Raw genomic sequence first — 22,950 nt, forward strand, 5'->3', positions numbered from 1 at the left:
TGAATTATGCAATTCCAACTAAAACTGCTGAAAAAACTAAGCAGTAACAAACGTCAGTAGAAAAAAAGAAATTATAAAAAAAACGACGACAGTCCAAGACTACATCAACTTTCTATTAAGTGCTTTGAGCAAGTCACAAAATATTGCACAAAGTTAAGGATTGTGACACAAAAATAACATGAAATTAAAAAAAGCACTTTTAAGGAGTGAAATCTGAAGCTTGTTATGGGAATACTCTTCAGATGGTGCACACATTAAATTAAGTGTCAGGGGAATTATTCATGAAAAAGGGTTCAAGGTGAATCCTAAAATGTGTGAGCAGGTGTTCCCTAAAAATGATTTAGTGTATTGTAACCGTCACCAAGTGGTTCTAATGTTCACCTTGGGGTTTAAATGAAACACAATTACAGTACCAATGGAAACGGTTGAACATCCTTAAAGAACAAGACAAGCTAAAACCCAAGATCTACATTATTTAAAGAGGAGCTTTGATATGCAGATGACCTTACCTAAACGGATGATATAAGTGTTTCACACAGCGGGTAAACAAAGTGTAAAAGTTTCAAATGAACACTACACATACTGGACTATTGAAAGTGAAACTAGTTCTGTTGTGCATCAGTGGCATTCGGTATCTATTCCTCAAGCTAACCAATCAAATGTATCTTAATGTACATTTCCCCATTGACTTAGTCATGTCAGTGACTAGTTGTAGAACTCACTGAAATGCAAAAGGACAGCTTACAGTTACAGATCGTGTTATTATTATTCAGTGGTTTAAACGGCAATTTCTATCAAAGTTGCTTCATGAAATGTCTTTAGGACTTTCCTTCAAGTGTCTGTGTACAGGTAACATCATATTTTTTAGCAACTTACATTGGTCCATGTTTTTATAGGCCGTCTCGGAGGTGTCAAAGCCTCCCGAGGAAACACTTTCTGTAACAGCTTTTATCAAACACTGCAGATTTGGTACGAGAAAAATAATAGAAACAAAACTCAAACCAAATCTTTAAAAAAAAAAAAGAAAACAAACCAAACAAAACTTTCGGCAAAAAGAAATAAAATTTAATGGTTTATGTTCAAAGTGAAACTACCAAAACAAAAGAAAGGAAGAAAAAGAAATCAAAAAATGAGATAATTAACAAAAGGCCATTCATTTCGCTCCAAACTTGAGATGAGCACTGGCAAAAACAAGTTGGTAACAGATAAGAAAACGTTGCCTTTCGAACAAAAATAAAAATAAAAAAACGGCATACTGAGACAAAGTGATGTTGCTCTCCGTCAGATATACCATAGTACCTTCGAACGTCAACATAAGGTATATATCTACCTTAATCTGGTTTGTCTACAGTAAAGGGATCAAATCTCTCCCTGCCTTTGGTCCATCTTATTCTCATACTCATCGACTTGGGTTCATATTCAACAGGTTTCTCCTGAAATGCAACTTATAATGAAAAGACACTTTACACGGGGATAACAAAAACAGAAACATTTCCCTACAGAGTTAGTCGTGTTTTAAAACGGTTGGAGGATGAGCGAGAGTCCCGGATTAACATCAAAAAGACTGATATTCAAAGTAACCGAAAGCAGATAAGTTAAAAGTGCTTTGCTCTTAGATTGACTCGAGACGGTGAGCAGTGCTGTAGGTCTGAGTCTCCACTGGATGATCGTTTAAGGCTTCTAGCTCTACTTATGACGAGGATCCAGAACAGAGCACTGCTTTTCCAAAACAACCACTGGCAAGAAAAATGTCCGTCGCATTTTTTTTTTTTTTCATCCACTAACATGTCAACACTTTGAGAACAATGTGGGACCTTCCTTATTTTTTTTTGTGCAGTGCTCAGAACCATTTGCCGGCCTCCTTTATCTAGTCCCCACAGTTAAACATGCAACAGATACGGACAGTATTTTTAGATAATTTTCAAAAAGTTATCCGGGGGAATCATGGGATTTCACCCTCTCCACCCCCCCACTAAACATTAAAACTACCGAGTGTCTCTCAAGCCTCTAGCATGAGTATAAAAAGATGAGAAAAAAAAAAGCCTCAACACTCTTTTAGACAAGTACAAAGGTGCAGAAGAGTGAACATCTCGTTTAACTCTGAATACACTAAAAATCAAACAGATGTGCCAGACTTTGAAAATGCGTACTTCTGCTCTCTGCTATAACAGCCTGGCGCAGGTCTCCTCCATCTCTCCTCTACACCCGATTGTCCCGCTCTCTTTACTTGTGGCCCTTGCTGGTCTTAAAGGACACTTGCAGCATCTTGTCTCCGAGCCGGTAGCCGTTCAGGCTGGCGATGGCCATGGCCGCCTCCTCGTAGTTGGACATGGTGACGAAGCCGAAGCCCTTGCACTTGTTGGTGTTGAAGTCTCGGATCACCTTGACGTTGGTGACGGCGCCGAACGGGCCGAACATCTGCCAGAGGATGCTCTCGTCGGCGTCCTGGCCCAGGTTGTAGATGAAGATGCACCAGCCGGAGTTGGAGTTCCCGGGAACATTGGCGTTCCCCACGCCGCTCATGTGATCAACGCCCATCGGAGAAAACCTGGACAACAGGAGAGTTTAGAGGACTTGTGGATTCAACAATAACTCTGAACTCAAAGAGACTATTTTTTCCTAATAAAACTGTTTAATTATATAATGACCCGTTTATGTAAACAACATGGGCTCTCCTGCTATATGACAGGACTTGGCTGAAGTGTCTGCTAGTGTTAAAGGTCCCCTATTATACTGTTTTTCATCAATATATTATAGGTCTCAGATATATACAGAACATGTCTCTGAAGTGTTTGGCTCCAAACACCAAACAGATCATTGCAGCATTACCCATAATCCCCTCTGTTTCAGCCCTGTTTCCAAAGTGCTGATTCTCTGTCTGTTACTTTAGATGAAAATAAGGAGCCCCTCCCCACGCCCCTCTGAGAGAGATTTGGTTACAAAGAACACAATGGTGCTCTAGGAGGAGATTCAGGTGATAAGGTGGGGGGGGGTTACCTTGGTTGCTGATTGGCTAATGGTTACACAAGCCAACACATTGTTATGACATCATAAAGTGGCCAAAATCTGATCAACTCATTTTCAGACAGGTTTTTATATAAATGGATCAGGACAAAAAGAGAGAGAATCTTTGTTCCTGAAACTTTCAGAGTCTCTTTCCACAGAGGGGACACATGTTGATGAAGAAGAGACATGAAGAAGAGGGGACACATGTTGATGTAGAAGAGACATGAAGAAGAGGGGACACATGGTGATGTAGAAGAGACATGAAGAAGAGGGGACACATGGTGATGAAGAAGAGACATGAAGAGGAGGGGACACATATTGATGTAGAAGAGACATGAAGAAGAGGGGACACATGTTGATGTAGAAGAGACATGAAGAAGAGGGGACACATGGTGATGTAGAAGAGACATGAAGAAGAGGGGACACATGGTGATGAAGAAGAGACATGAAGAGGAGGGGACACATATTGATGTAGAAGAGACATGAAGAAGAGGGGACACATGTTGATGAAGAAGAGACATGAAGAAGAGGGGACACATGTTGATGTAGAAGAGACATGAAGAAGAGGGGACACATGTTGATGTAGAAGAGACATGAAGAAGAGGGGACACATGTTGATGTAGAAGAGACATGAAGAAGAGGGGACACATGTTGATGTAGAAGAGACATGAAGAAGAGGGGACACATGTTGATGTAGAAGAGACATGAAGAAGAGGGGACACATGTTGATGTAGAAGAGACATGAAGAAGAGGGGACACATGTTGATGTAGAAGAGACATGAAGAAGAGGGGACACATGGTGATGTAGAAGAGACATGAAGAAGAGGGGACACATGGTGATGTAGAAGAGACATGAAGAAGAGGGGACACATGTTGATGTAGAAGAGACATGAAGAAGAGGGGACACATGCTGATGTAGAAGAGACATGAAGAAGAGGGGACACATGTTGATGTAGAAGAGACATGAAGAAGAGGGGACACATGTTGATGAAGAAGAGACATGAAGAAGAGGGGACACATGTTGAAGAAGAGACATGAAGAAGAGGGGACACATGTTGATGTAGAAGAGACATGAAGAAGAGGGGACACATGTTGATGTAGAAGAGACATGAAGAAGAGGGGACACATGTTGATGTAGAAGAGACATGAAGAAGAGGGGACACATGTTGATGTAGAAGAGACATGAAGAAGAGGGGACACATGTTGATGAAGAAGAGACATGAAGAAGAGGGGACACATGTTGATGTAGAAGAGACATGAAGAAGAGGGGACACATGTTGATGTAGAAGAGACATGAAGAAGAGGGGACACATGTTGATGTAGAAGAGACATGAAGAAGAGGGGACACATGTTGATGTAGAAGAGACATGAAGAAGAGGGGACACATGTTGATGTAGAAGAGACATGAAGAAGAGGGGACACATGTTGATGTAGAAGAGACATGAAGAAGAGGGGACACATGTTGATGTAGAAGAGACATGAAGAAGAGGGGACACATGGTGATGTAGAAGAGACATGAAGAAGAGGGGACACATGGTGATGTAGAAGAGACATGAAGAAGAGGGGACACATGTTGATGTAGAAGAGACATGAAGAAGAGGGGACACATGCTGATGTAGAAGAGACATGAAGAAGAGGGGACACATGTTGATGTAGAAGAGACATGAAGAAGAGGGGACACATGTTGATGAAGAAGAGACATGAAGAAGAGGGGACACATGTTGAAGAAGAGACATGAAGAAGAGGGGACACATGTTGATGTAGAAGAGACATGAAGAAGAGGGGACACATGTTGATGTAGAAGAGACATGAAGAAGAGGGGACACATGTTGATGTAGAAGAGACATGAAGAAGAGGGGACACATGTTGATGAAGAAGAGACATGAAGAAGAGGGGACACATGTTGATGTAGAAGAGACATGAAGAAGAGGGGACACATGTTGATGTAGAAGAGACATGAAGAAGAGGGGACACATGTTGATGTAGAAGAGACATGAAGAAGAGGGGACACATGTTGATGTAGAAGAGACATGAAGAAGAGGGGACACATGTTGATGTAGAAGAGACATGAAGAAGAGGGGACACATGTTGATGTAGAAGAGACATGAAGAAGAGGGGACACATGTTGATGTAGAAGAGACATGAAGAAGAGGGGGACACACGTTGATGTAGAAGAGACATGAAGAAGAGGGGACACATGTTGATGTAGAAGAGACATGAAGAAGAGGGGACACATGTTGATGTAGAAGAGACATGAAGAAGAGGGGACACATGTTGATGTAGAAGAGACATGAAGAAGAGGGGACACATGTTGATGTAGAAGAGACATGAAGAAGAGGGGACACATGTTGATGTAGAAGAGACATGAAGAAGAGGGGACACATGTTGATGTAGAAGAGACATGAAGAAGAGGGGACACATGTTGATGTAGAAGAGACATGAAGAAGTGGATTTTGCATAATAGGTGACCTTTAAGCTATCATCAATTGCTCAGCTCATAAGGGTCTGAAATGAATAGAAAAACAGAGCAATGGCAGCCATCATGTACTGAGTGTATGCAAACATTAACAACTTCTCTCACCTGAAGCGCTGCGCCTGGTGGTGCACGGGCCCTCCGAAGCGCCGGGACTGGTTGTGGTAGAGCTGAGAGATGATCTGCGTGTTCTTCACCTGGTTTGGGTTGGCTGCAAACTTCACTGTGATTGGCTCAGCGGCTCCGGGTGGTTTTTGCCCATTCAGAGTTTTGACGGCTTCCTCTGCCTCCGCCCGCTTGTCAAACCGGATGAAAGCCACCCCGCGGGAAGCGCCTGGGAACAAGAGAGCGGGGCGGTGACTGTCTATTCTGACTGACAGCCAATCGAGGCGCTTTATGTTTACTGAGAAGAGTTGGAAAAGTAAGGAGTTTATTCACCTGTCGTACCTGTGGCCTGGTCCACAAGCACACGGGAGTTAATGATGTGTCCAAAGCGTGAAAACATGTCCTCCACGTCCTTCTGGGTCATGGCCTTCGGCAGGCCGCTGATGTACAGGTTGGCATCCTTTATGGTGTCAGAGCTGGGCCGTGCGTATGAAACCTAGCAACAGGAAGCAACAATTTCCAGATTAAAACGCTACTGTTACACATGAACAAAAACAAGTAACAAAAACAAACTAGTGAAGTACGATGATACACAAATCTAATAACATTTACATTTTAGCGATTTCTTGGGATTCACAGCAGCAATTATCTGTATTTTTTTTTTTTTTTTTTAAATGGACTTATTCAAGGTTTTTTCAAAACTATTCTAGTATAAAATAAAAAACTAAATACAATAATCTGTGCAGCGGTTTTAGGTATCTTCACTCTGAGCAAAACATGAAAAGCATAACAAAACATTACAGCAACAAAATGTGTTATTTTTAAAAGGAATACATTGAATTTGTCAGAAAGTGTCAAATAAAATAAAAACGTATCAGACATGTCGGGTAGGGCAGTAAGTGAGAATCACTTCCTCGCACTGACATGTTCTAGCTAGTTAGCGGACAGCACAGGAGCCACAGGAGTTACATGACATGACATCTTTGGTTTGAGAATTGTAGAACACCTTATTGCACGTTACCTTGATAGTTTTGGACTGTAGCCTTAGTCCGTTCAGTGTACTGATAGCTCTGTCTGCATCACTAGGGTTAAGATAGTTAACAAATCCGTACCCTAAACTGTGGCCTAGAGAAAAAAAAGGGAAAACAATAAAATAAAACAAAAAAAACGTTGTATAGTTTTAAAAAAAGTCTGCAAACAAATAAATATTTAAAAACAAAAACAAATCTTAACATTGCATGGTAGTTTAAACAAACAAAGAGACTGTCTACAGGACTGGTTGGAATAAATAAAACAAGCCTATGGTGGTAAAAAAAACTGAGAAAACTACTTCCCAACGCTAACAGAAAATAAATGTTTGGATTTTTTTAATATAAAAATTAGATAATAAAAAGCCAGGAGTCAGAAATCAGGCGTTCGGTGGATATCCTGCCAATAGTTTTGATTTAAAATTGAGTCATGGGCCAATATTTTCTGTGATAACGCTGAACCACCACTGCCATATTGAGAGGTTGTAACCATATCTATTTCCATTTAAAAAAACGAAAACTTGAGGTTAAGCGTCCCTCTGGTCTGTCACAGGTCTTATCACTTCAGAGAGTAGCATACCTGCGACTTTGTCTCGAATCAGCTTGGCGGACTCCACCTCTCCGATGCTGCTGAAGAGGCTCCGCAGCTCGTCCTGCGACATGCTCTGAGGCAGGTAGTTCACGATCAGGTTGGTCTTGGAGTCCTTCCCCTCGTCCCCTCCCATGTGCTCTTCGTAACCGTTCGACATGTCAAACGCCTCCTGCAGATCGGCCAGGAGGGGCGCAAAAAAAAACAGAACGAGGTAAGTACACAGGGTACGCAGAACTAGAGATGAAACCATTAGCTGGGAATTACTCGATGGTAAAACAAGTCGACAAATTGTCAAACTTTCACAGTACCCTGCTTTTAAACTGAGACGTACAGCAATCGTAATACATCGTTGCATTCTTTGTTGGTGGTGAAATAAAAAAAACACATTTATTTTAGTGCTTTCCTTTAAATACTTCACTTGCACTACACTATTCTATAAAACATTCATTAGTTTAATTTGCCAAATTCTCATGGTTCTTCTGAGTATTCCAGATTCAAATGCATTTTTTAGATGCGTTATAAAAACGTGTGTGTTATACAATTAGCAGACTTGTTTGAAGCATAGGATGTGTGTGTAACGCTATCAAGTGCGGTTGAGAGGGAGAGAGTATAAAGTCAGCAGTACTTTACAGCTGCAGTGTGTGCATCTCCCCGCTGTGACCAACTTGTCCTAAGCATTTTTGCGGTGGAAAACCGTGGATGCCGTGTAATTACAGTTTTTTTAACGCAGGAGAAAACCAAGGGTTGATGCTTTAAAGGCCACACAATGGTAACTAATGATATTACAAAGGCATGTGACAGGATCTCAGCTGCAAGTCTGCGGTTAACACTAAGCCTCCTTGAAGTTTAAACGAGGGAATGCTGTGCATACGTTTTACATTTGAAAGCTTACTTTTTAACCCCAGATGATCTCAGTCACATGTCAGTCTGCAGTCTAGTCTGATAACATGACTACATAATACTTTTTAAAAATTGCTTCTGCTGTCTGTTTTGCGGACACATTTGCTGGGATCTGAAATGGAATCGGGCCTGAAAAGGAAGCCCAGCTAGCGGTTAACCTGACAGAGGTCCATTCATGCAAGAGAAGGGCTGCGATTGTGTATTCTGGTGGGTTAGACACACCAGGCGGGAGGATGAATGAGAGTCCTGTAATAAACCAGTAAACATGGGCAAAGCTGGTGGGAGCTGGCCTGCCATTTCTCTTAATGTTATCTCATTTCAATGATCAGTCATTAGTTCCAGCAAACTAAAAAGAGATCACTGTTGACAGTCGAAACATCCTTCAGGACAGGACACAGTCCATTTTTCAGTGGGATGTGAAATGTTCACTGTTCTTTCCCTAAGCTAAATACTCCTTAAATGATCTGATTATTGAAAACGAATATCATAGTAATCAATATTGATTGATATTGATCAATATAAAAAAACAGTGGGATAACAGTGTTGGTCATATTGTCCAGTCCTAATGTCACATACTGCAGTGTATACTCACTTTCATGTACTTTATGTGTCCTCTACGAACTGCCATGAAGACACTTCACTGCTCCAGAGGCTAAAGACAAAATCAAACAACTCGATCAACGTGGAAGTGAGCAAAGTTGATGTTTTAAAATCACAACATTAAGTTCTACAAGGTTGTCAACTCTCGAGGGAGTGATTTACTGATTAATTAAAAGGGAGTAACAGTACTGCCTGCTTACATCGTTTCCTGGGTGTTGGAAGTGTACATGGAAGACACTTTTGTATTTTATGTACAACTAACTGTATCAAAACAATGTGTTAGATCTGTCCGCTCACATTGCAAAAGCAGGGTACATCCGCCTCTGTATTTGCTGTGTCCATTTGACCAGTTTTAGGGCTGTAATACATGACCACAGTGTGATCATGGTGAACATAAATGATGGGGACTTTACAAACTCTGATAATTGTGGAGAAAAGCAGACATGTTTGGATCTGCACAGTTAGAGCTCATTTTAAGGAGAATACAAAAGTAAATATAATTGGTCTCCAAGGAATCAACCATACTGATTTTATTAAGTCACTGGCCAGGCCAAATGGAAAATAGGTTTGCAAGCATTTGTGTTTCACATCCAGGGAAAGAGGCGTGTCAGGTTGAAGCTGTAGTATGAGGGTTTGTATGTCAAATAGTCTGCTAAGTATAGTGGAAATATCAGCTAATGTTTCACAACTTGACCTGCTTTTTTTTGAATGAGCAACCTTACTCTAGCATGACGTTGTGTAACCTGAGCATGGGCAGCAGCTGGAGCTGTCAGAAAACCGGATAATATTTCTCCATTGCTGCAAACGGGCGACATTTCCTTCACGTGAACGTCACAGCTTTGGCCATAATAACGACTGACACTACAAATACCAACCACGTGGCTTACGGATGTCTTCTGCATGCACAGAACACTTTTTGGTTGTGCATTTCTTATTATTTGTTACAGCTGAAGGGTCTTCTACTTGGAAACGTGCAGAGGCCTGATTAGCATTGGCAAGCTAACCAGCTGCACGCTCACTCCCTCCTCTGAGAAACATGTGTCCACTCAGGTTCGACAACAACACGAAACAATGTTACCATTTTACTAAATATATAGGAAACAGATAGCCTTAATGGGAGGTAAAGTGTATGTTTTTCGTGGCTGTGTCTAGCCGGTAAGCTAACGTAAAGCACCGTGGCCCTATTTTGGAGAACGCGGATGAATGCGCGTGTGTCCCCGCGCTTAAACCCCAGCGGCCTGCTGCTGCTAACAGGCCACGGAGGCTAACATTAGCTTAGCATCGGCCCTCAGAGCTGCATGCCACTCATTGGCATTTGACTCACAAAAACACAGCGAAATATAAAAAATACAGGTGCAAAACATGTATCAATATTTAGCATTACCAGCTTTTGGGGGTAATGTTGTTGTGTCTGCTCCTTTCTTCTATTTAGTCCTTTCCTTTGCGACGTTCACTTCCCTCCAAGTCAATATCACGTAGTGAAGAAGAAACGGAGGAAGAAACAGCAGCTACGTGACAAAGCCCACCACGCCCACTCACGTCCCGCCACGCCCCTGCAGAAGAAGCGTGGTCAACAACATCCATACTGTCAACAACATCCATACTGTCAACAACATCCATACTCTCAACAACATCCATACTGTCAACATCAATCAACATTCAAGGCTTTATTGTCATGTGCACAGACGCTACAGTGTAGATATGGCAATGAGAAACTTAAGTCCCAGGCTCCTCCAACAATGCAACATGAATATATATAGGAGATAAAACAAATACAACACAATAGTCCAAGAAATAACAGAATAGAAATAAAATAGTGCAAGAGATTGTTGTAAGATGTGCAAGTAAATACAAATAAAATTGAAATAGTGCAAGAAGAGTCTGTATACACATAAATGGAATATGATATAAAGAAAAATAAGTAGCACGATGCAAACAGATTCATGTTTATGGAGGCACTTTACAGAGCTAAATGAACAGAGAAGAGTTCACACATGGATAATACAATTAAAAATACAATTATATAAGTAACTGTTAATCACAACAACAAGGTAAAACGTTGATCAGTTGAATAAACATACATATTTGAGATAGGATTGTTATATTGTTGTAATAAGAAAAAATACACAGTTCATGGTTGTATTAGTATTGTCTTATTGATGTATTATATAAATGTATTCTCATAATTATCCTGCACAATAATCAAAACTCACCTTAACTTTTTCTATTGTTCTGTTTTTTTAATACATTTTGTAGTTCATGTTCAAAATGTATGTACATGTACATGTATAGATGTCGTAATTGGAAAAAGCTTTGGCAATACTGTATGTCATAATGGTCATGCCAATAAAGCTTTTTGAAATGATAGGATGCATATTTTCTTTTTAGTGGAAAACAAAAAAATCTATTAATCTTAAATAAGATCATTTAAATCACAAGGCTTCACTTGCAAAATAAAAGGTACATTTAGGTTACGAATCCCACCAAAACAGTGATATTAAATGTATTTCTTTCTTTTCATCCCACTGACTCTGGAAATCTATAGCAGGCGTTTAACAATGTTTTGCAACAGACTTAGTATAACATGAACATTTAATAAAATAGACTAACTTCAATGTATTCTTTACTGTAAAGACGAGTATGTATCTTAGATTATGTTCGCACCACCAGACACCAAAGCAAATTCCTTGTATGTCTAAACGTACCTGGCAATAAACTTGATTCTGATTCTGATGTTTAAAGGAGAGGTGTCATGGCCATTTCCACTGATCATAATTCCATTGTTGAGGTATACTAACATAGATTTATATTGTGCATTTTTCCAAGCTCACATTGGTTTCTCATACAGCATCTCTGTAAACTACGTGTATTCACTGAATTTCACTCTCTGCCTTTAACGGCTCGTTGTAGCTCCAATAGCTCCAGCCCCCACCCTCCCTGTGAGCACAGTGTGCTCTGATTGGTCGGGACGTTGTGAATCGCGCTGAGCTCCGTGGAGGTGTTGTTTCCTTGTTTAGGATACATAGCGAAACACAGCCAAACTCATCCTGAGCACACACAAACTCACATCCGAAGTAAAAACAATAAGTGTGGCTTGATATTGAGTAAGAAAAAGGTTGATAAACGCTGTGAGAATGGGTCTGCAGAGAGAATGGGTCTGCAGAGAGAATGGGTCTGCAGAGAGAATGGGTCTGCAGAGAGAATGGGTCTGCAGAGAGAATGGGTCTGCAGAGAGAATGGGTCTGCAGAGAGAATGGGTCTGCAGAGAGAATTTCGCCTCGATCCCAACTGTCTGTTATCAGCCTGCAGCCAGGGAGGAGAAATCAGCTGAGCTGCCTGCTCCCTGCACACAGATATGTGTGTGAGGAAGTCTGTGGATTGGTCAATTTGGACCAATCAGCGGGGGCTTAACGTAACGGCTCCGCGGACGTAACGTAACGGCTCCACGGATTGGTCCATTTCGTTCCAGGTACGGCTTGACATCATGCCGTCCCGGAAGAATCAAATGGACAATGACGTATCTCCAACGAGGCGTTTTGGGGAGGTATTTTCTGTGTTAGAGTTTTACTCGCTACAGGGTGTAATTTGAGGGTTTTGACTCTGCACACCGTTTACATGCATAACAACCTTCATAACACACAAGGGGACGGGGAATAACCGGAAAAGCATGACACCTCTCCTTTAAGGCAAGTCTGTGAATCTTGGTATCAATAGTTCTTTTCAAACTAAGGTAAACAGACTTGTAAAGCTCATATTATATAAATGATGTTCAACCAATACTTTAAGGTGATTTCTGTCGTCATCACACTCTTCAAATGAGCACATTTCTTGCCATGGAGGAGTTACAATTTAAATGTTTCTTTAAATATTGGATTTAATGAGATCCCAAGAAAAAAAATGATGTGAAAATATTTATTGAGACACTCAGATTTTAGAGAACAGTGTGCAGAACAAGACATGAAATGTGTGTCAAACAAATATTAGTATTCAGATAATAAAGTGTGATCCACAGCACTGTTCAAGCTAACCAAAGGTTCAGTTGATTTTCTCTTTAGAAATGAATCATGGCAATTAAAAACAGCAGCAGTCAAAAAGTGCTTAACCACCAACGATCATGAACCGTGGAAACAACAAAATGTTGCTTTATTATCCGATCCATTATGTCATTTATCATCATTCGTTCAACAAAGCTATACCGGAGTGTTTGAAAAAAATTCAGGCACAGGCAAAAAGGGTCCTGTCCTGAGCTAAAGTAATCTTTTTGGTTTCAGAAATATCCGACTTCATTACACAACAAATTAATTACTTTTATGTCACATGCTTTGTTGTGTCGTGGAGTAAAGCTGTGATAAGTGGTGTAGCAGAGGAGAGCTCATGCTTCTGCAGCTCAGGAAAAATCCTTTAAAATCACAATTCACAATAATTGGATGAGCATTCAAACACTAGACTATGACATAATGTAGTTTGATAGTTTTTGTGCAAAGTACAAAGCAGTAACGGTGACTTTAGTTTTTGCCTAGTATTCTATATTGCATGACGGTTTGGTCAGTCATCAGCTGTGCCATCGTCAGAAACAAAACAACCTGCATGATAGGAGAAAAGAAAACATGTTGATGCTCAGGTTAACAGCCAACTTAAACAATGCTCAACGATTAACTTCTTAAACCTAGCAGACACATTGTTGTCAATGGAATATTTAAATGCAACAGTAGAAGGACTGCAGTCAACTTCGGCTATGAAAACTGTGATGTCGATTAGTCAGAGACACAACCAGAACATATTTGTCAGGTTCATGAATAGTGAAAATAATCATTAGTTGTAGCCATGGCTCAGTATATGCTGTAAATGCTCGCAAACAACTATATAAGGCATGTTAATGTTAATTGGCGACTGTGGCTGTGAGGGAGCGCAGTCGTCTTTGAACCAGAAGGTTGTTGGTTGTATCCTTGGGCAAGATACTGAACCCTGAGTTGCTCCTGGTGACTGACGGTGTGTGAGTGTGTGTGAGTGTTAGCTTCCCTAAAGCAAGTGCATGAATGAGGTGTGAATGGGTGAATGACTCGCAGTATATAAAGCGCTTTGAGGGGTCGAAAAGACCTGATAAAGCACTTTATAAGTACAGTACATTTACCATAATGCTGTGTGATGTTTTTCAATCAGGGTGCATTCAATATCAAGTATATTCAGAATAAATAGGCGGAAAAAGGTAATGCAGTCTTTCTCACCTCCACGAAAAAAACAATCGGGGTGCCCCAGATGATGAATCTCAGCACAAACTGTAAACTCTTCTCTAGCTTCACCTGGCAGCCCTGAAATAGATACACATTTGAAAAGAGTGTCCAAAAGGGGTCCAATCAGAGTCAGACATTCCTGCTGGATTTTTCGGATGTTTTCTGAGGTTATACCTGTGAGTATAGCTGCCACGGTTGGTCCACAGCGCCATTGCAGGAGGTGAAAGTAGAGTTACAACAGCTGTGGGGAACCAAGAGTCCTCCAGTGCTGTTAAACCAGGAGGTTTCCAGCCAGTCCCTGTAGTCATGCACTCCACAGCACTGCAACTAATGGGAATCGGTCAACAAAACACCCCATCACTTCCAAAATAGACGAGTTATTGTGATGTGTTTAGTTTGGAAAAAAACATTTGTGATAGTTCAGTTTTTGGAAAGGAATTGAGATCGAGCAAATGAGGGCCAACTGTCATGGATGACTGGAGTTGAAGACACATGTCAATCAAGACAAATCCTTCCAACCGTACGCCTTTTAACACGGAATATTAATTTGAGTGAAGAATAACAACACGTTACCAAATTGCCATGGTAACACTGGGTTATTCCGATATTGCCACACGATAAAGATACAAGCTTCTGCATTTTAAAAGTAGATCAGTGGAGTGATACATCAATATTACACATTTTACACATGCTTGGGGTATTAGATGCTCACATATGTAGCAGCTAACATGAGTTTGACTGAACACACCTCTGCTTGTGTAGCATCCACAGCCTGAGAGTCAGGGTCCCGGCCGCTGCCTGTGTAGTTATGAAACACTCCACTGAGAGGAGTTAACTCTGACTCCAGCTAAACAAAAACAACAGAAGACACAGAAGAAAACATAAACATGCATTTTGCCAGAATTATCTGCAGTGTCATGAGAGAACAGCTGTTCAGTGCACATTGTGTAACTTTTATACCTTTGTAGAGTGAAAAAAAGCCAACGCTGAAGCCGTACTTTCCAGACAAAAGGCCAACACTAGCAGATAAACAAACTGGAGAAAAACTTTATTAGGTACAGTTGGAACACCGATGCACACATTCTCACACACACACACACACACACACACACACACACACACACACACACACACACACACACACACACACACACACACACACACACACACACACACACATACACACACACACACACACACACACACACACACACTGCTGCTACAGTTACTAGATGTGCACTGAAGCAGTCGTGCTGACATGATAGGAGCACTAAATTCTGAGATCTTACAGATATTTGATACTGATGGTTTTGACGATTCAATGCTTTGCTCAGTGCAGCGATGGAAGTGGTGTAGTGCAGTGGTTCCCAAACGGTGTGCCGCGGCACACTGGTGTGCCGTGAGGCAAGTCCGGGTGTGCCGTGGGATTTTGTGACAACCATACGTTGTTATTGCACTATACAACTACACAAAAATAATTATTTTTGTATTTACTATATCAGTACTTTGTATGCACTCATTTCATAATACAGAGGCAAACTCTATACCTAAAAACAATTCTTTAAAAAAAATCCTCACAGAACCCCATATTTCGCTGTTAACGCAGTTGCACAGGTGGGAATTATAAGACCGTGACACATCGAAGGCTGAAGGACAACATTAAAACAGAGAAACACGCAAGAGGGAAAATGGAGCGCTTTCTTGTGCGGAGCAAACCACCAACCACCAGCGCAGAGACTGCCGACAACCAGGGGTTAAATTGGGATTTGATATGTGGGGGGGCTCTGTGTGGAGGGGAGGGGGGGGGGTCGAGGATCTCATTATTAGACCTTGAGGTCTATACTGTATATGAGGCCCTAAAGGAACTGCTCCATTATCTGTATCAAATGCACACATTGATGCCACCAAATGACACAATACAAATAGAAAGTACTACAAATAAATTGGAATTAATTTATATCTTAAATTATTAATGTACACACAAAAATGTATACACATATCCAACCTTCAAATTGCTATTTTAAATCAAAATTGCTCTGCACACTTGCTAAAGAATATTTGTGTGGAAATCTCAGTTCATTTGTAGGGCTGCGAGATTATGGCCAAAAGTATGCTGTACATTTCACTGTAAACGATTGAATCATCACCAAATTTGGTGTTATTATGACCGATCATCACTCAGCTTTATGCACACACACACACACACACACACACACACACACACCCACACACCCACACACACACACACACACACACACACACACACACACACACACACACACACACACACACACACACACACACACACCACACACACACACACACACACACACACACACACACACACACACACACACACCTACCAGTCCCTGCAGACAGGTGGAATCTCTGATGCTCAGCCAGGAGCCGAGGCCCCCGCAGGCGAGTATCAACACGGCGCTGGCAAGAGCGAGGTAAGCGGGCAGGGGGATGTAGCTTTGAGAGAGAAATACGCTGCTCTGCTTGTACTTCATCAGCAGGTAGACCCCGCTCAGGCCCACCACAAACCCCACCACCTGGCGAAGGAACAGACACAATATTTCTACATACATTTGCTCTATATCAGGGGTGTCCGAACTTTTTTTACCGAGGGCCACATAGAGAAAAATATACGAAGGGCTGGGCCACTCACTAGAGGTATATTGCGTCATAAGTTCAGTTATAAGTTAGCAAAATCGATCAAATGTAGGTAAATGATGCTCGTGAGTGTTGGCAGCTCAGCCCTTAAAGGTCCCATGTCATGCTTTTCCAGTTATTACCCGTTCCCTTGTGTTATGAAGGTTTTTCTGCATGTAAACGGTCTGCAGAGTCACAAACCCTCAAAGTACACCCTGTAGCGAGTAAAACTCTAACACAGAAAATACCTGTCTATGCTGCCCCAGAACGCCTCGTTGGAGATTTCTCTTTTTCTTCCTGGGTACAGTGACGTGCCCATACCCAAATGGACCAATCCGTGGAGCCGTTACGTTACGTCCGCGGAGCCGTTACGTTACGTCCGCGGAGCCGTTACGTTAAGTCCGTGGATTGGTCCAAATGGACTTCCAGCGGACTTCCTCACACACACACACTCAATCTTTTCTCAGCTGCAGCTCCGCCGATTTCTCCTCCCTGAGACGGCGGGACGCGGCGAGGCTGTGAGTCGGTGTGTGAGCACACACAAAAACTCCCAGCCAGGCTGCGGGTTTGTGTGTGTGTGTTCGGGCTGGTTTCGGGCTGGGTTTCGCTGTGTCTTGCTGTCTCGCAGACGGCCACTGGGCTCATAGGGAGGGGGGGGGGGGGGGGGGGGGCAGGAGCTCCAACAAGCCGTTTAGGACAGAGAGTGAATACACATACTATACAGAGATGCTGTATGAGAAATGTGATTTTGGAAAATTGCACAATATAAATCTATTTTAGTATACCTCAACAATGGAATTACGATCAGTAGAAATGGCCATGACATGGGACCTTTAAAACAGAAGCCTCAGATTGATTATAATAAGGAGAAATAGGAAGGGTTATTTCAAGCTTGTTATGTAAATAAGTCATTGGGCTTTTTTCTTATCAACTAAGCTATGTTAGAAAATGTTTCCAACTTTAATTGACTGAATTTATTTGAAAAGTGGTCTTATTAACACATGAATACTACAGTGTAATATATTTTTGAATTCATATTTATGAAGTATAATATAAGACAAGCGCAAGTTTCATTTGTGGGCCATATTCCATTATAATTTTTGAATTTGCCGAGGCCGATTCAAAATGGTCCCCGGGCCGCATTTGGCCCCCTGGCCGTAGTTTGGACACCCCTGCTCTATATCAACACCTATACGCTCTCAAAGGTTAAAGAGAAATTAGATTTTTATACTGTATAAAGTATGTATGTGTACTTAGCTATTAAAGCTGATTATAAATGTAATAGAATATTTATAGTCTCTTAAAACATCTCATAGTTCTGCATAATACATTAGCCAAAAGGAAAGTAAAACAGAAAGAGGGAAATTGTAAAACTTAAAACTCTCCTTAAAAATAACTCATTTACCAAAAACACAGTTAGTCAGCACATAGCCTTATTGAATTATTACAATATGACTGAGTAACATGTCAAGAAGGAAATGAAAACAATATGGAAATTATAAAAACAGAGAACATAAACATAGCCGAAAATACACTTCCAGTTATGTAATGGAGTAGTGGCCTAAAGTAGTTTATAAAAAATAGGTGTTTAAGGTCAAATGAAAATAAATGAGTACATACACACTCCTACTTATTTCCTGTAAACACACGTAAACACACACACACACACACACACACACACACACACACACACACACACACACACACACACACACACACACACTGTTGTGTCATCTGAGTCTTATTTAAACACAGAGGAGACTTCTCTTTGCTTTATCCCAAACATACGTAAATAACTTCAGTAATAATTGCGTCAAGCTGATATATAATAATTGGCAATATGTATCGACAGGAAACACAAACGAGTCTTACTGTACATACCCAGAAAAGTTGGCACGTCAGCTGGAGTATTGTTTTTAACGCGTTTTTTTTCTGGTCGCTCATTTTCAGACTTTTAAGGAGAGAAGTGACTGCGCATTATCCGACACAACATGCAACAGTTGCAGTTACAGAAAATACAATCAGTCATGAAGAGGGGGAGGGGTAGGTGCACGTGATTTTCTTGTTTCAAAGATCAACTTCCCCAAAGAACGATTTAATACGACAGCTCTGCTTTTTTTAATTTCCTGCTACTGTATGCGCGGTTTGCATATCCTGCTTTGAGGCAAGCTTTTGAATGCATGCAACAGAGTGGTTATTTACAAGGGTGTTGCTACTTTTGATCAGCACTGCCCTCTTGTGGATTTAAGCGAAATAACTACCAAAAAAGAGGGCCACAAACATTACAACACAAGAACATGGCCTTTAATCAGAGATCTTGTACTTGAGTAAAAGTAGAAGTACTCAGATCTTGTACTTGAGTAAAAGTAGAAATACTCAGATATTGTAAATAAGTAAAAGTAGAAATACCAGAGTGTAGGAATACTCTGTTACAAGAACAAGTCCTGCATTCAAAATGTTCCTCAAGTAAAAGTAGAAAAGTATTCTCATCAAAATATAGTGAAAGTAGCGACAGTAAAAGTAGTCATTGTGCAGATTGGTCCATTTCAGAATAATATATATGATATGTTTTATAATGATTGATCATGAAAGTGTTATCAAAGCTGGTAAAGGTGCAGCTCGTTTGAATGACTTTGTATACTGCAGGGTAGCTTGTGAATTTACTCCAGGTGGAACTAAAGTCTGATTTAACACTTGATTATATTTCACATCATTCATCCAGATCTGTGAAGTAACTAAAGCTATTAAATACATGTAGTGGAGTACACCATATACCTCTGAATTGTAGTGGAGTAGAAGTACAACGTAGCAAAAAATTGAAATACTCAAGTGAAGTACACGTATCTCAAAAGTGTACTTAAATGCAGTACTTTAGTAAATGTACTAAGTTAATTCCAACCCCTGCCTTTAATATTGAAAGTATTACATTCCTATGTACCTATGTGAAAGTCTATAAGTTTCTAGTGCTTAATGTTATTTACAATGATATTAGTTTTTAAGTGATGATTTAACTGGTCATGCCAATTTAACTACTTTATTTTTTGATCTATTATTTTATAATCATGTGTGAGGTCAAACATATATAAGTTATGTATAATATAGTGGATGTAGAAGCAATACTTTTGTACAGTGCTTTTCAAAAGGATCCATAACAATACACATCATTGGGAGTTTCAGCATTATGCAATTTCTATTCCATTAGATTGTAGAAGTCTTAGGAAGGTTTATAACCAGAAAACAAGTCATTGTGCTGATTGTTTTAGTGCCAATGTGTTTTAGTGCTTAGTTCCTGTCAGCTCTGAGTTCAGTGGGCTGTGTCAGTCTCTTCCTCTTCAGCAGCTGCAGGTGGTTCCTGCTGTAACAGCTCAGAGTCTCTGCAGTCTGACTGAGGGAGGTTTTTGTACCACGACAAATCACTGTGTGAACACTGGGCCAGAGTGAACACTTTTACAGTAATAAACTGCTGCATCTTCAGCCTTCAGTCCAGTGATGGTCAGAGAGAAGTCAGAGCCGCCTCCACTGCCACTAAACCGATCTCCTGAATGAACGATGCTCACATGTCTAATCAGGAGCTTTGGAGGCTGTCCAGATTTCTGTTGATACCAGAACATACATTCACCATCCCCACAACCTCCAACATTGCTGCTTGTTTTACAGGTGAGAGTGACGGTGGATCCTGGAGCAGACGTCTGGACTGCAGGCTGAGTCACAGTCACCTGACCGCTGCATCCTACACACAAAAACAGATCATTGATTTCTCAGCAGAAAGAAAGGAGAGGAAAGGCAGCACATGATGTTTGAAATGTTGCTGAGTGAATGAACCTGTGAAACAGCAGCAGGCCAGCGTCCAGATGAGGATGGTGATGAGAGTCATGGTGCTTTCTGCTGACTGACAGATGTGAGTCCTGCAGTGTTGAACTCACAGGACTATAAACCTTCTCACTGGAGGATCAGCTGACCATGCAAAGCCTCCTCTCTATGGAAATGATTTCTCTGCTCTCAGCACACTGAAGGCAACGTGGGACACGAAACCAGGAGGAAAGCTGTCTGGATTTACACCGTCTATCATCTGAATGGAAGAACATATTTATATCAGGAGTGGAGATGAGGATTTGAGTTTGTGTCCACTGTGGTTGGTATGATATGTCTGTTTGTCTGACATTAACATACATACAGAGATTCACTGTAGATAAATAACATGTTTCAGTTCTGTTTCAAATACATTTGTTAATAACTATTATTTAAAAGCCTCGTGTTCATTTAACCGTGTAGAAACTAATATAAAACTGACAAAGTTAGTTGTGTAGAAGACTGTAATGGTTTCTCTGCCAGGTGTAGAAAAGTGATGAAAAATGACATAAATCATATTTATTCTTCCAGAGATGTAATCCATATCTTTAGAAAAGCTTTGTTAATTTAAAAACTGTATATTTGTCTCTGTTATCAGTGAGATCAGGGAGCTTTCTCAGTGATACATGCTTGTTGACAGTGCAGGAGGTTTTTGTACGGCCACTTAATGAGTTTGTATCACTGTGGTACACTTTTGGTGGAGGAACCAAACTCATCGTTGACTGTAAGTACCAGAGATTTGTATTTTATACAACTTATAGCAAATATATAACTTTCATTAATTATTAAATGAGACTCAACTTCACATTTTTTTAGATTCCATTTTTATATTTTTGTATTAAGCTCCTCTTGTAATCTGAAAGGAACCTTTGCAGACTTCTATATTAATTGTTCGTTTCTTACAAATACATTTTTTAAAGCAAATAACTTGTTTATTTTCTATATTATATTTTATTATCATAACAACTTTATACTCAATTGTTTTATTCATTAAGATTTGTTAAAGCTTGACGTCTCCGCCACATTCAGTTTTACATTTGTAGTTCACAATATTGTATATATTTACATTATTTATCTATTGTCTATTAAATTATCAACTATTTTGTTGAATTCAAGTTAAATATGGATTCATCTTAAACTTGTGATTGTATCAGTGAATGCAGCTTGTCGTCGTGTTCACGGTTCATTGATTTGACATGCAGTGAAAAGGAAGTGAAAGAGACAGATGATAAATGTTTGAACTGTTTTCACTTGAGACGTTCAGCTCTGTCAGTTTAAAGAACATCATCACACATATGAAGATATTCAATCATTATTATCAATGAATCTTTAGCTTGCTCACTTTACACAAAGTCAGTCATTCACACTTGAATCATGTGGGGGTCTGATCCTGAGTGATTTATGAGAGTAACAGCAGCACAACTTATTCTGTTTCATTTGATGAGATATAAGGATTCAAGGATTCAAGGCTTGTATTGTCATGTGTACATAGCTACAGTTCAGATATGTTAATGAACATCTTAGGTCACAGGCTCCTCCCACAGAGCTACAGTGCAGATATGTTAATGAACATCTTAGGTCACAGGCTCCTCCCACAGAGCTACAGTGCAGATATGTTAGTGAACATCTTTGGTCACAGGCTCCTCCCACAGAGCTACAGTGCAGATATGTGAATGAACATCTTAGGTCACAGGCTCCTCCCACAGAGCAGCACAATAACACAGATACAATAAAAAGTAATTGGAATATGATATATTAGATAAATAATGTGTAAGTTGCAAACAGATGAATGTTATGGATGTTCTTTTAAAAGAAAACACAAGTGTGTTACTTTTCCTTATCATCATCATCATCATCAGCTTTATTGAAGAGACTCAAGGTCCATTTTTAAAAGACGTACAACACTCAAATGTAAATTAAAAAAGGCAGTGATACCAATGTTTCCACAGAGGTGACTGGTATCGTAAAGTACTGACTCAAGAATTTGACAGCAGCAAAATGACAACATCAAAAAAGGACCTTATAATCAAGTGTTCACTCTAATGTCTTCCTTTGCCTCCCCCCTCCCTCCCTGCTCCAGTGGGTGTGCAGCGGCCCACCATGAGCGTCCTCCCCCCCTCCAGAGAGGAGCTGCAGCAGGGCAGTGCCACCGTGGTGTGTCTGGCCAGCGGGGGCTTCCCCTCCGCCTGGAGGCTGGGCTGGAAGCTGGGGGGCAGCAGCAGCTCCTCAGGGGGGTCCCACAGCCCGGAGGTCCTGGGGAGCGACGGCCGCTACAGCTGGAGCAGCACCCTGAGCCTCTCTGCAGAGCGCTGGAGGGGGGCGGGCTCAGTGAGCTGTGAGGCCAGTCTGAGTGGACAGAGCCCTGTCACTCAAAGCCTGGACCCTGCCCGCTGCTCGGAGTAGAGCATCACTTCCTGTCTGGAGAGGAAGCAGCTTCTTTGGTAGAGATCTTCATGAAGACACACATCTCCTCTGCTCACATGTTGCTGCTGTCTCTGTTCAGTTGTTAGT

General features: G+C 40.9%; 2 protein-coding genes and 3 gene segments (V, D, J or C); 1 reads left to right on the forward strand and 4 right to left on the reverse strand.

Annotated features, from left to right (window-relative positions):
• The window catches only part of LOC117481379, a 91,011-nt gene that overhangs the window by 41,387 nt on the left and 26,674 nt on the right, over nucleotides 1-22,950 (reverse strand). The window contains 1 exon segment of the V gene segment in view: nucleotides 20,017-20,025. Coding sequence covers nucleotides 20,017-20,025 — 9 coding nt within the window.
• LOC117481380 overlaps nucleotides 1-22,950 on the forward strand; it is an 82,285-nt gene that overhangs the window by 39,004 nt on the left and 20,331 nt on the right. The window contains 1 exon segment of the V gene segment in view: nucleotides 11,644-11,655. Coding sequence covers nucleotides 11,644-11,655 — 12 coding nt within the window.
• The window catches only part of LOC117481381, an 85,968-nt gene that overhangs the window by 29,033 nt on the left and 33,985 nt on the right, over nucleotides 1-22,950 (reverse strand).
• On the reverse strand, nucleotides 1,043-10,249 carry elavl1a (ELAV like RNA binding protein 1a). Of its 2 annotated transcripts, none has more exons than XM_034129046.1 (7): nucleotides 10,089-10,249; nucleotides 8,697-8,756; nucleotides 7,193-7,385; nucleotides 6,606-6,709; nucleotides 5,927-6,080; nucleotides 5,588-5,813; nucleotides 1,043-2,548 (listed from the first exon to the last, which is right to left on the reverse strand). In XM_034129046.1, the coding sequence occupies exons 2-7, from the start codon at nucleotides 8,730-8,732 to the stop codon at nucleotides 2,224-2,226; spliced, it is 1,038 nt and encodes a 345-aa protein (XP_033984937.1). In that variant the 5' UTR covers nucleotides 8,733-8,756; nucleotides 10,089-10,249; the 3' UTR covers nucleotides 1,043-2,223. The 2 variants fall into 2 exon arrangements, with proteins under 2 accessions (XP_033984937.1, XP_033984936.1); XM_034129045.1 differs by having other exon boundaries at nucleotides 5,918-6,080.
• tspan37 (tetraspanin 37) lies at nucleotides 12,603-18,749 on the reverse strand. The gene is made up of 7 exons (XM_034129050.1): nucleotides 18,472-18,749; nucleotides 16,299-16,490; nucleotides 14,896-14,970; nucleotides 14,684-14,782; nucleotides 14,110-14,262; nucleotides 13,930-14,013; nucleotides 12,603-13,287 (listed from the first exon to the last, which is right to left on the reverse strand). Exons 1-7 carry the CDS (start codon nucleotides 18,532-18,534, stop codon nucleotides 13,210-13,212), a joined length of 744 nt encoding a protein of 247 aa, XP_033984941.1. The 5' UTR covers nucleotides 18,535-18,749; the 3' UTR covers nucleotides 12,603-13,209.

The sequence above is a fragment of the Trematomus bernacchii genome, unplaced genomic scaffold (assembly GCF_902827165.1).
Source record: "Trematomus bernacchii unplaced genomic scaffold, fTreBer1.1, whole genome shotgun sequence".
Classification (NCBI taxonomy): Eukaryota; Metazoa; Chordata; class Actinopteri; order Perciformes; family Nototheniidae; genus Trematomus; species Trematomus bernacchii.

Excerpts from the sequence above, each read along its gene's own strand:
- tspan37 (XM_034129050.1), bottom strand. The coding sequence starts at position 18,534 with ATGAGCGACCAGAAAAAAAACGCGTTAAAAACAATACTCCAGCTGACG. Across the intron at positions 16,491-18,471 it reads TGACGTGCCAACTTTTCTGG|GTGGTGGGGTTTGTGGTGGG; the intron begins GTATGTACAGTA and ends TTCCTTCGCCAG. Across the intron at positions 14,971-16,298 it reads CCACCTGTCTGCAGGGACTG|TTTGTTTATCTGCTAGTGTT; the intron begins GTAGGTGTGTGT and ends GTTTTTCTCCAG.
- elavl1a (XM_034129045.1), bottom strand. The coding sequence starts at position 8,732 with ATGGCAGTTCGTAGAGGACACATAAAGTACATGAAA. Across the intron at positions 6,710-7,192 it reads GATTCGAGACAAAGTCGCAG|GCCACAGTTTAGGGTACGGA; the intron begins GTATGCTACTCT and ends TTTTTTCTCTAG. Across the intron at positions 6,081-6,605 it reads TACAGTCCAAAACTATCAAG|GTTTCATACGCACGGCCCAG; the intron begins GTAACGTGCAAT and ends TCCTGTTGCTAG.